This window comes from Phacochoerus africanus, chromosome 3 (assembly GCF_016906955.1).
Source record: "Phacochoerus africanus isolate WHEZ1 chromosome 3, ROS_Pafr_v1, whole genome shotgun sequence".
NCBI classification, from domain to species: Eukaryota; Metazoa; Chordata; class Mammalia; order Artiodactyla; family Suidae; genus Phacochoerus; species Phacochoerus africanus.
In genome coordinates this window covers 149,587,150-149,600,429 of record NC_062546.1, presented here as the reverse complement: position 1 = coordinate 149,600,429, position 13,280 = coordinate 149,587,150, and the positions used below count along the sequence as shown (strand labels likewise).

The following is a 13,280-nucleotide window of genomic DNA, read 5'->3' as shown; positions in this document are numbered from 1 at the left end:
AAATTATGCAGATGAAAATTCCCAACAGAAGAAAGCTCACAATTCTATAACCATCAAATAAATTAAATGTGAGAAAAAAACGGGCTGTGAGGCCATTACATTAGTATGAACATTTGATGGGGAGATTTTGAATCAGGTATTATAGAAGAAGCATAATCTAAAACTTAATTGATCACTTGAAAGGGAAGTCTCCTCAGGATATCTGAATCTCAAAAGAGATTCTAAACCTGGGATAGCATAAATATTGTGGTGATTTAAATCAATCTGACACTCTTCTCATTTTCATCTTGAAATCCTAATCAGAGTTTCAGGTTAGCTGGGAAGTAAGAAAGGTCCATTCTACTAGTTATTCTTTCTCAATTTCCATCCACTGCTAAGTGCAGTAGTGGCTGCCCTCATGGGTCCTGGGTCCTTTTCCAGCTGCCTGCATGATCTACCTGTTGGTCACCTGCTACCTTACCTCCCAAATTCTCTACTTAGAGTACTTTTACTTTACAGAATTCTTTCCTTATCTTTAGGCTAAAATTTGGAGACTCTTCAGGGAAGTGCCAGTAAATACAGACCCAAATCACTGTAAACAGTATTTAAAGCTTTACCAATCATGGGAGACAGATTTCTCTGAGGAAGGCAACAAAATTCTTATTAAATTCTAATTAAAATTAGGGGTATGTATCTCAGGATGCAGATAAAAGGACTTCAAGATGAATGAGTAGAAAAAGAATTGATAATAAGGGAAATTTTACTACCACAGGGGAAGCCACCTACAGACTGAAAATGGGAATTAAAGGTATTGAGACCTATAGGGAGGGTGTTGCTTAGGTGCTTAGAGCTGGCGATGGATTAGGGAGTTTGCTTGACAATGAAATTTCATTCCAAACCAGTGCATACTGTACACATAATGTATGGACTCAGATAAAGGAGGAATGTTTCAGGATGACTAAAACTTGCTCCACCTAGTGGAGACTTCTGAGTTTTCTCTCATGCTCTCAGCAGTCTTGGAATAGCCATTATTAGGAATGCTTTGAGGAGGAGAAACAACACTAAAATCAATGTCTCCTAACAAGATGTAAAATGTCAGTCACCTTGCTATCAGAGCTTAAACTAACCCTTAAAATCTGATGGTAAGAAGCTAAGAATAAAAACCTAACAGAATAAAATATATGTGGTTTTATAATTCTCTAGGAAAATCTCTAAAGAGATTTTAAAAATACATACCATATCATAGCACTTATAACTGGAATCTAATATATAGCACAAATGAACCTTTCCACAGAAAAGAAAATCATAGATTTGGAGAAAAGACTTGTGGCTGGCCAGGAGGAGAGGGAGGGTGTGGGAGGGATCAGGAGCTTGGGGTTAACGGATGCAAACTATTGCTCTTGGAATGGATTTGCAATGAAGTCCTGCAGTGCAGCATTGAGAACCATGTCTAGATACTTACATCGCAACACGATGGGAGGAAAAAGTATGTATATATGTATGTGTAACTTGGTCCCCATGCTGTACAGCGGAAAAAAACTAAAAAAAAAAAAAATTAAAAAAGAATTAAAAAAAATATGTAGGCATTTAAATAGTCATTTACATGCAGAAACTCAGGAATACTGACGCAAGTCCCTACAAAAGCCTCTATATATCAGTAGAGGAAAAAACAAATCCTAAAAGTATGGAAAACACATTTCTGGCCCTCCCCTACCCCTTTTTGTTGTTGGGATGGATAAATTCCTTAGCTTAAGTTTTATATCTCTTCCAATAGCAAGGTAAATGCTTAAGTGGTCATGTATCATACAGAAACACTTGATGAAAATATGAAATAAAAGTTTGCATAGAACTCATTTAAGCAATGCAAATAAGCTTCTAGCCTTCTTGCTTCAGTTCCCAGTGGCATTCCAACATGTGCCAATGGATTGGGCACAGGATAGATGTGGGTTCCATGGTGCTTCACTCAAAAAGAGTTAGGTTTACAGGACTCTTAAGCCCACAGAGAAATTCCATATGCTGTTTGTTAGCTTCCTTTCATGGCTTCGACACTGATGCTGAGTGTTCAAATCAAATACAGATATTGCCAAATAATAGGGCACACTGGGAGGTTAGGTGGAAGAAGGATGGTTTATTAACTGTAGGCAGGACATGAAATTGACGAGCAACGTGAATACAGAGATCTACTTAGCACACATTTTCCTTCTTGCCCTTCAGACATATGCTACAGTAACCAATATATCAAAGTAAAACGTTATGTTCTTTACTTCTTTTAGTCCATTTAAATTAGTCTCATAATTCTTCTGATCCCAGAAAGCGAATCATGCCATGATTCAAAAAATCTGTCCTTCACATAAACCTAGGAGCACACATTTAAAAAATGATTTATTGTACATCTTTGCATTTCTTAAGGCATGAACAATGGCGTACAGATGGAACAGGTTCTGAGAAGCATCACGTCTTTTTTGACAAGGCCAGTACAAGTACACCACATCAAAGAGACACACTCGAAGTCCGAGCTGACCAACTGCCGTGGCCTAGGAGCTCCTGCAATGAGCGGATGGTGCTTCCAGAAAAAAGGACCAAATGCATGGTTCATATGTCATGTTGCTTTAAACTCTCTGGATCAGCTTTAAGCACCAGTTACAGTTGGTTTTTCTTTACAGACTCTTCAGACTTTTGATTTTTATATTCTGCTCCTTTTATTCTGCTTTTCGAGAAGGGTGTGGGTGTTTTTTTTAAGGAATATGGTTGCAGCAAAACAGAAAGGATCCGAAAGTGGTTAGGGACCTTGTCTAATGCACTTCTGAAAGTCCATTATAAAGATGAATAGAAAAGCAAATGATTGGTTTTCATTTGACCCAGAAACCACGCGGAGCTCTAAGAAACATAATTGTGCATAGTTATTTATTCATTCAGAGCGTGATATGTTGGCTAGCTCTACATTCCTAGTTTACCAAAGAACGGGGCTGTCCACTTTGCTAAACCCAGGGTCTTTTCGCAGCTCCCAGTAGGTGTCGTTAGAAATCCAGGCTTCTCTTTGATTGGCATCAATCACTTTTCTGTGAAAACATAAACATCAACATTAAACATAAATTCCATTCAAGTGACTGGATAATTGAACCCTCTCCTGTAGATAAGACGTGTATGTATAAGCAGTACTTGTAAGCCAGTTAGCATCTTATCTGCTGATTGATGATTTGATTCTTTTGACCAGAAATAAACTCATTTTTGTCATGAACCCTTTGAAATGGACGTGGGTAGGGTCATGGGAAGAGGGGCTAAGGCCTCAGACTCATGAATTTTCTCTGCTTGACTTGTGGGGAAAGTATGCAAACTCAGGAGCTTTACATGCCTCTGCAGGCCCTGGGCCCAAAAAAGGCACTTTCAGCATCTAAAGGACAAGGCTGGGAATTCCCTGGTGGCTCAGTGGGTTAAGGACCTGGTGTTGCCACTCCTGTACCTTGGATTACTGCTGAAGTGTAGGTTTGATCCTTGGCATGGGAGCTTCCAGGGATCAAACCCGGGCACAGCCTGAAAAATAAAAAAAAAAAAAAAAATGAAGGGCAAGGCCGCCTTTCTGTTCCAGGGTAGCCAGGGGATGGCAACTAGAAAGGATGCAAGATTATTCTGAGCTGATGTATCCTGGCTCTGGAGAGTAACAGATGGATTTGGAAATGACAACTTAGTTTGTATGTATTTTTCTATAATCCTGCAAATAATCCTGAAATAATCACCCACAATCACACTACAGAAGAATCAAATCTGAATGGATACAAGCTCCATATGATAGAAATAAAATTAATTACTGATGAAGCCAAGGTGACCTTGTGGGCAGTGGGGTCTCCTTTTATCTCTGAGGGAGGGGGGTGGGAACAAGTTTCTACCACTCTAAAGGGTGTAGCTGATGGGCAAAGAACCTGCTGGGCAAGACTATTGCTTTCTATAGAGTTCCTGTCGTGGTGCAATGGAAACGAATCTGACTAGGAACCATGAGGCTGTGGGTTCAATCCCTGGCCTCGCTCAGTGGGTTGAGGATCTGGCATTACCGTGAGCTGTGGTGTAGGTGGCAGACTTGGCTCGGATCTGGCATTGCTGTAGCTGTGGCATAGGCCCGCGGCTACAGCTCTGATTAGATCCCTAGCCTGGGAACCTCCATATGCCGTGGGTGTGGTCCTAAAAAAATGGACAAAAGACAAAAAAAAAAAAAAGACTATTGCTGTATTTGCTGCCCATGAGAAGAAAACCACTGTCGAGAAAATTTTGCTTTCATGGTTACAAACTTTTCACAAGACCAAAATCTGATTCCTCATGCCCACTGCCAAAACAGTTACCAAAATCAGTTTAATTTTCTATCTCAAAGTCCCCTGGACATGAAACTAATCCCTCGCTTTCTTTTTACCTGGAGTTTTTCATTGCTTGTGGCAACCATTTGTAAAACATGCACTTGTTATGGGAAGAAACGGACTCACTTAAAAAATTTTGGTATATGTTCAAGGTTGTTTTCTTCCATGTACCGTCTCCGAGATCTCTGGAGTTCCTCTACTCTTTGCTTCTCTGCTGCTGCAGCTTCTAAATTTCCTTCTTCTAAAAATCTAAGCAGAAAGTAGTTTATCTTTTAATATATTACCCTCTTTTCTGAGGAAAAAAAAAGTCTTATTTGCATAAACTTAATTTCCTGTTGCTGTGAACACAACACAGTGAACAGCAATGCTCTGAGAGTGTCCCCTCATCCCTGCCCCAGGCCCCGTTCTCTGCCATCAACTAACACACATCCTGTGTATGGCAACTGGATCACTGTGTTCAGTACTGAAGAGGAGGAAGTTAAAAGTAACTGGTTGGCCTTGAAGACTTTTCTGTGCTGTCTGGGGTTCTACAAGTTGAGATTTTCGGGACGACTGGAGAGTCTGGGGTTAGAACATTATGAGGCAGTGCTCCTTTGCCCTTTTATCATAAAGCACTTGTTCAAGGGCACAGAATGGAGGATGGTAACTGGCTGTTTTCCAGCTACGTTTAGAACAGATTGAGAGGGAAGGAGTCTTCATCTTACTGGAGCGAGAAAAACTGATGAAATAAGGAAAGGTAACAGTTGAGGAAAATTACAAAAGGCCACGGAAAGGAAACGAATCATAAATGAAATTCAGAAAGAGAATACTGATGTTGAATTGAGGAAGAAAAAGCAGGTCCAACAGTGATTTGCAAATATTTAAATTTCAAAATGAGAGCAAAGCAGAGGGATGCTGTATGATATATACACTGTGCAGGAAGTTTATTGCTAAGTTTGAATGTCAAATGGTGAGACTGCATGTTCTAGAGAAAGAGGAGGGGATAAGAGAACTGAATAGTAGAACATTCAATACTGGGAACATTTTGGCAGAAGACAAAGCCACAAAGACAGTGGAAACCATCTTGGGTAGGATTTATATGACATATGGGATTTTTCTAAGAAGTCACATTAATTCTGTAGGAATGGTCAACACGAGTACAGAACGAGGTAAGAATAATAAAAAAACTAAGAACCAGAGGCATTAAAGGTACTGTATTTTGAGTATACCTCATACGCTACAGGATCAAAACCATGTTGGGAAAACTCCAGACTTTGACTCAAAGCATTTCTAGATGCCCCTGTAACTTAAACCTCTTATTCTTCAGTGAAATGGAGAAAGGGGATCAACTGCATGGTGAGGGATAGAAACTAAATTTTTCTAGGGGTGGGCATACTGTAGGGCATACAGAAGTTGAACATAATGTGGCATACAAGAAAATTATATAATGTTACTAAATAGATAATGTTATAACACTAATATTAGTTCAATAAAATATTTCAAAAAAGAGTTACTCCATGATACAGAGTAATAGAAGTATAGAAGGGTAAGGAGGAGTTCCTGTCATGGCTCAGGTACTGAACCCGACTAGCAACCATTGCTGTGGGTTGTGGTACAGGTTGCAGGCACGGCTCGCATCCTGTGTTGCTGTGGCTGTAGTGTGGGCTGGCAGCTGTAGCTCCAATTCATCCCCTAGCCTGGGAACTTCCATATGCCATGGGTGCGGCCCTAAAAAGACAAAAAAAAAAAAAAAAGTACGGAAGGGTAAGGAGTGGATTGTTTATGTAGCGGAGAGTTCAAAAATTTGCAGATCTTTGCTAAGTTGCAGGGGGGCAGTTTTTGTTAAAAAATGTTATCTTCTTCTGCGGGGAACTGTTATTGAGTAAACTCTGTTGAGATCATTCTCTGAATATCTTTACCTAGGGTAGAAGACTCAACTATTAGTGAGTAAGGGAATGAATGAATGATTCAATGAATGCATAAATGAAGGTGGTGAAAGTCTTGATGATTCCTGAAGTGGCATGTTGTCATCGAGTGTTCAATTTAAATACCGCTCCCCTGCTCACCTCTGATCTGGCCGGAATCGGGCGTCTGTTGGTGGAAGGAGATCTTTTAGTACAGGATCTAACTCATTGAGCTCAATAGCGAACCTTGTGAAGCCATAGTAGAGCTCATAGTTGGTTGGCATGGAACCTGGAATGAAGCCACCGAACCATTGTGAGCAGCCAGAGGCTTATAGAACATGCAGAAGCTGATTAATCTGGGTTGATTCATACCACTGATATTAAATTTATAGTCATAAACATTAGATTGTGGATATTTTAGATGAATTAAATTGGTTATATTTTGCTAGATAGGAAACTTAACGTCAATTATCAGAACTCACAAATTCATACATTTAATAAAATCTAGCTCATTTTTTTAAAAATTTTTAATTTTTTAATTTCTTTTTTGGCCACCCCCTGGCATATGGAGTTCCCAGGCCTGGGATCACATTCAAGCCACAGTCCTGACCCAAGCTGTAGCTGTGGAAACACTGGATCCTTAACCCACTGTGCTGGGCCGGGGATCAAACCTGCATCCCAGCGATCCCAAGATGCCACCAATCCTGCTGCGCCACAGCAGGAACTCCTACAATCTAGCTTTTAAAGTAAAACTTGGCGTTCTCTTGGTGATGCAGCGGGTTAAGAACTGGCATTGTCATTGCTGTGGTTCGGGTTGCAGCTGTGTCCTGAGGTTGATCTCTGACCCCAGAACTTTCACATGCTGCGGGAGTGGCCAAATAAGATAAAATTTTGCAAAAGTAGTAGTCTACACCACATTTTTCTCTCAAATATACAATTAAGAAACTAAATGCTTAGATGATTAACTATGAACATTAAGATTTCACCAGAAACACCTACAATTTACTTCCATTTAAAAAAGAAAAAGATCCAGGGAGTTCCCACTGTGGCTCACTGGTAATGAACCTGCCTAGTATCCATGACATGTGGTTCAATCCCTGGCCTTGTTCAGTGGGTTAAAGATCTGGTGTTGCCATGAACTGCAGTGTAGGCTGCAGACACGGTTTGGATCTGGTGTTGCTGCGGCTGTGGTGCAGGCTGGCAGCTGTAGCTCCAATTCAACCCCTAGCCTGGGACCTTCCATGTGCCACAGGTGTGGCCCAAAAAAGACTAAAAAAAAAGAAAAAATAAAAAGAAAAAAAAAGACAGAAAGAGATACAGATCTAAATTAATGTTTACTTGTACTTTTATACTAAATTTGAAGGCAGAATCTTTGTAGGATCTGCTCATTAATGTGCTCCAAGTCCTAAAACAAAGCCTTATGCTTAGTCAGTACTGAATAAATAACTGCTGAATGAATGAACTAACCACCTACTAGCAGGAAATTTAAATACTCATTGAGGTCCCTTAGGAAACCAACAACTAGTTTTAAATAAAGTGGGTTAACTGACAAAATTCCAATGAAAATAAATGTTATATGGCAACTTCTTCCATTTGTACTTGATATTCAATTATATGCTGGTGTATTACCAGAATTCTCTTGACGACTTTTTTTTTTTTGTCTTTTTGTCTTTTTGCCATTTCTTGGGCTGCTCCCTCGGCATATGGAGGTTCCCAGGCTAGGGGTCGAATCAGAGTTGTAGCTGCCAGCCTACACCAGAGCCATAGCAACGCGGGATCCAAGCTGCGTCTGCAACCTACACCACAGCACACGGCAACTTCGGATCGTTAACCCACTGAGCAAGTGCAGGGATCGAACCCATAACCTCATGGTTCCTAGTTGGATTCGTTAACCACTGCACCACGATGGGAACTCCCTCTTGACGACTTTTATTAAATGTCAACACATTGCAGCTCGTCACTGCTCAAGTAAGAAGACCCCTTATTCTGGTTATATGACTGAATTTGTGGATTGTGGATGTTTGCAGGCTTTCCTTTGTTTTAGTAAAACAGAGGATCAATAACATGAGTAGGGACTTAAAAGCGTATATTTCAAATATTTGAACACTTAAATAAGAATACCTAGCTTTCTTGAAATGCAGGCATTATATATAGAGACTCTACATAAAGCCCAGTCTCTGACCACATGTCAGATTTGGTCTCGATTCTATAACTCTTCATTATCAAATATTAGGACTTATTTAACTTACAGATTAGGTAGAAATATAACTACAATTGTCTTATGCATCCATGTTTGTAATCTCACTATTAAAGGCTCCATGAGATGATCTGACCTTCCCTACCTCTGCCACTCCAGTGCCTGCTGAGGCAGGACACTCCTGCCAGTCTCACCTGGTCTCCAGATGCACTTGGCGGAAGGGGCCACGCCACAGTAGAGCCCTTCGTGCCACTTCCCAAACAGCCGGTGTACCGCCTTTCCTTCCTGGTCCATCACAACCCCCTGGACTTCGTTCACATTAGAATTCCAATAATTCACCTGGAAAAGCCAAACTCCAATTAAAACACCCATTCTCAGTGTTCTCATCGTGGCTCAGCAGAGATGAATCCAACTAGTATCCATGAGGATGCAGGTTCCATCCCTGGCCTCACTCAGTGGGTTAGGATCTGGCGTTGCCATGAGCTGTGGTGTAGGTCACAGATGAGGCTCAGATCCTGCATTGCTGTGGCTGTGCTGGCAGCTCCAGCTCTGAATCGACCCTTAGCCTGGGAACTTTCATATGCCGCAAGTGTGGCCCTAAAAAGGAAACAAAGAAAGAAAAAAACACCCATCTCTTTCATAACACCAAACCCTGTACTTTCCATATGGAATTTTTTTTTAACCTTCAAGTTTCTCATTCAAACCACTTCCAGAAATCTATCTCAAAGTGTTTTGTATAGAAGGGTAGCTTTATAAGTATTAGCTGGCGTACCTTTTAAGAAAGGGATGAGCCCACTCCATACTAGGGCATCACAGCACAGAAAAGGCTCAGTTTCTGCCTTCCATGAACATTAATTCATAAGTTAGTAATTTCTTCCTCCCATCCTCCTGTCTTGAATTTTCCCTTGGCTCATGATTCTTAATGATTTTCAACTGGCAACACTGCAGAACTAGTTTGTAAAATAATTTTCACAGTATCTGTCAATGGCTATGTTTAATCAGGAAGACCTCCTTCCAGCTTTCTTCCAGCCATGTTCCTCCCCAGGGCTGAGAGGTCTGTGGGAATTTTACCTTCCTGGATCTCATGGGCCCTGTTCAGATCACGCCCCAAGTATGCAGGAGCCCAGAATTTCTTGTCCAAATGGCTCTAAGCTTATTCCACCACCTGCACAGGCCTTTCCTTGGATTCATCCACCCAAGGGCACACTACCCTCGAGGGTGTGAATCATCAGGCCTGAGGGGTAGCCAAGGGTGGCTATCTGTGGGCCCTTGCGGTGCAGGACAGAGGCAGGGATGGGAAGAGAGTGGGGAAGACTGTGGCCCAGACTGGCTGTTCTGCACTGTTGCAGGTTTCCAGCTTGGTGTTCCCAAGTGTCCAACCTGGCCTTGCATGTGTTATAAAAAGTACTTTTGTCTGAGTTCCCGTTGTGGCTCAGTAGTAACAAATCCAACTACTGTCCATGGGGATACGGGTTCGATCCCTGGCCTCGCTCAGTGGGTTAAGGATCTGGCATTGCCATGAACTGTGGTGTAAGTCGCAGATGCAGCTTGGAACCTGCATTGCTGTGGCTGTGGCTGGTGGCTACAGCTCTTATTAGACCCCTAGCCTGGAAACCTCCATATGCTGTGGGGGGCGAGGTGAGGGTGGGGCTAAAAAGCACAAAAAGAAAAAAAAAAGAAGTTCTTTTGCGTCAGGGTGAAAGGATAGAACATATTTTATTTGATAGCAGGTGGGCTTGATTTATATACTTTAAATATTTACACATATGGTATGGGGACTTCTATTTGTATTCTTGTTTCCAGCTCTGCACATATTAGGGGCAGGCCTAAATCAAAGTTTCTATAAAACTAAATGCACACATTTATTGCCATCACTCAGTCAGAGCAAACAGTGATCCTGGCTCTTTAGTTCTGAGCCACTTAATGAGTCTCAAAGAAAAAAAAGAAAAAAAAAAGATTAATCAAGGTACTGCTTTTTGTTGAACTTAAATTTAAGATTATCTATAATAGTGGCAGAGGTGGATAAGCTTATAGGGACTGGAAGCTATCATCTACACGCATCCTCAGAAAATAATAGCTGTGATATATTTAGTTCCCTAAAATAAGATCACTTGAGCATGTCAGAATCAAGCAGGAATATAAATAGAATATAAACCAGGAGCCTTGTCATTGGCAAGAAATACTTTTTGTAGTTATACTTAACGGACTGGCTACTTAAAAAGAATTTTTTTTTTTTCTGTTTCAAGATGGTGCCCTTTTTGACCTGCACATGGTCAGACATCTGCATGCCTGGAGCAATTCCACTCATTGCTTCTACTTTTTTATCTAAAATGTCCATAGGGATCAATGATCCAGGACCAACTCACTTGCTGTTGTTTCAGGTAACTGTTTTATTTCTTCCCTAGGAAGCATTTTATGTATCTTTCCTTTGCTGTTGTAAGAGATTATTTACCTTGACAAATGTGAGTTTGCAAATGCAAACACTGCTTTTGGTATTTCTAATGGTTACTTCTCCGTAATGCTCTATCCATCTCCTCCCACTAAGAATGTTGTGTATGCACGTGGTGACCTTATTCCACACATAGCAATCGCCATACCTAGTGAAGAATACAGCAATGATTAAAACAATGAAGGTTACAAAGACACATTACTGTTCTACCAATGAGAATATTTTTGGCCAAAGCTTCCTTTTCCTTCATCTTCCTCTTATTTTTTGGAAGTTTCTATGTGGTCAGGGACATTTATGACATGATCTGTTCATTTAAGGAACATTTCCGTGCTTTCTAAAGGCCAGGTGCTAAAGCCACAAAGTTGAATAGGCCTGTTTCCTGCTCTCCTGGAGCCCAAAGTAAGGCAGGGGTAGATGGACACTTATGACAGTGCAGAAGGAACACCCTTAGATCTTACCAGAATGTGGGGCGAGTGTCAAGGAAGACTTTCTAGAGGAGGCCAGGTTTGTTATAAGCTTGAAGGATGGATGGGAAGGTACTACAGGCTGGGAAAAGCAGAGACAAAGCCACAGAGGCCAGAAAAGCATGATGCATCTGTGGACCTGCATGTGGCATGCTACTGGTTGAGTGGGGGTGGTGGAGGCAAGGCTGGAAATGCAGGATGGGGCAGAGCAGGGAAGGCTCTCAATGACGCACCAATGAGTCTGCATCTATCCTGCAGAGAATGTGCCATCGTGGAAGGGCTCCAGGGAAATAAGAGGCACAGCAGGGCGTTTTTTGGTTGGGTTTTTTTTTTGCTTTTGTTTTTGTTTCCTGTGGCCACATTAGAGGCATACAGAAGTTCCCGGGCCAGGGATCAAACCTGAGCCACAGCAGTGACAAAGCTGGATCCTTAACCACTGGGCCACCTGGGAGCTCCCAAAGGTTTGCATTTAAGAAAGATTACTCTGAGGACAGTACCTCACTGTTTCATGCAGTGAGTTAAGAACAAGTATGTGACTAATTCCTTGGGAAAAGACTGATGAGCATAATTGAATCGAATGTAAATTCTGGGGTATAAGGTTATAATGCTTCTGCTAAGGAATGAGATGACATGGTTTCAAAATAACCTTTAAAATTGCATACTACATGTATGCTCAAATTAAATGCTATTTCAAAATAAAATGCTTCTGTGTTTCTAAAACATTTATGAATTGGTATGATGTAGGCGCTATGTATACCTGGTAAAACTCTCTTCCTCATGAGTTTATAAATATTTAAAGTTGATTTTGGAGTTCCCTGGTGGCCTAGTAGGTTGAGGATCTGGTGTTGTTTCCTGCTATGGCTGGGTTTGATCCCTGGCCCAGGAATTCCTGTAGGCCATGGGTATGGTCAAAATCATAAATAAATAAATTAAAAAAAATAAAAAGCTTTCCTTAATCTCAAAGAAATTATAAAGTTAATTTTGTGGTCCTGGGAATTCCTCCCTTTCTTCACTGTCCTCTGTATTCAATCTACCAGCAAATTCTGTCATTCAAATAGACAAAAACAAAACAGAACAAAATCAACCAAATGACGAAAGAAAGCAAAACAATCAAGCCTTTGACCTCAATGAAAATGTCAATTAATTTTAAGATGTATAGTCTATATCCTCTAGAAAATAACCATAAAAAATTCCATCACTTCCTTAATAACTTAGACATTCAAAACAGTACCTGGATCTAAGAACTCGAAAGTGCAATTATAAATTACGTAGAAAAGAAATGGCTGGAAAAAGAACCCTTTGTATAAAATGCAAACTTACATGGTGACTGGAACAGGTAGGTGCTGACTAAGGAATGGAGGATGCGAAGAGCTAAAAAGGAAGCTTTGACACATATGCTAAATTTCTCAACTGCTTTTGTGGGGATCCAGTTTCAAAACTTTGGTGAAGTTAACAGAAGCATTGGTCATAGAGGATAACTGCCCCTTGGCACCTTCCAGAATTTCAAATACCCATTTTTGATTTAGAAAAGCAGAGAAGAGACCAAAAGGAAGATGAGAGCAACTGACTTTGGAAGCATGACATTCAGGGTTCCCACAGGCAGGATTTCCATCGACTTCCCCCAGAACTTGTTTTTCCATCTGATATCTAAACGACATAAGGCAGAGGGCAAGAAATATACACTCCACATCTAATAATTTACTCTAGAAAAATGAATTTTTATATCCTACTTTACAAAGAACTTCTGTAACTATAATTGATTCCATATTGTTGTTTAGCATGACAGGTGCCTGATGGCTCAAGGTGAAAAGATTAACTGTGAACCAAAAAAAAAACCTCTATCTTTGTTTCTCTATAATACATGCTCCACATGTGTTTTCAACAAATAAAACTGGGAAAGGCTTGGAATAATATGTGTATGTATGTATGCATATTCATGTGCACACACATAAAGACCTACTATGC

At 40.7% G+C, this 13,280-nt stretch overlaps 1 protein-coding gene across 8 annotated transcripts in view; it reads right to left on the bottom strand.

Moving 5' to 3' along the window:
• Nucleotides 1–2,087: 2,087 nt before the first annotated feature.
• OSBPL6 (oxysterol binding protein like 6) overlaps nucleotides 2,088–13,280 on the bottom strand; it is a 229,861-nt gene continuing 218,668 nt past the window's right edge. For all 8 annotated transcript variants that reach the window (XM_047772964.1, XM_047772969.1, XM_047772967.1 and 5 more), the window contains 6 exons: nucleotides 12,884–12,962; nucleotides 10,855–10,999; nucleotides 8,597–8,741; nucleotides 6,368–6,494; nucleotides 4,449–4,571; nucleotides 2,088–3,038 (listed from right to left, as the gene is read on the bottom strand). In XM_047772964.1, the coding sequence (XP_047628920.1) occupies nucleotides 2,930–3,038; nucleotides 4,449–4,571; nucleotides 6,368–6,494; nucleotides 8,597–8,741; nucleotides 10,855–10,999; nucleotides 12,884–12,962 (728 nt within the window). In that variant the 3' untranslated portion in view covers nucleotides 2,088–2,929. The remainder of the gene's footprint in view (nucleotides 3,039–4,448; nucleotides 4,572–6,367; nucleotides 6,495–8,596; nucleotides 8,742–10,854; nucleotides 11,000–12,883; nucleotides 12,963–13,280) is intronic.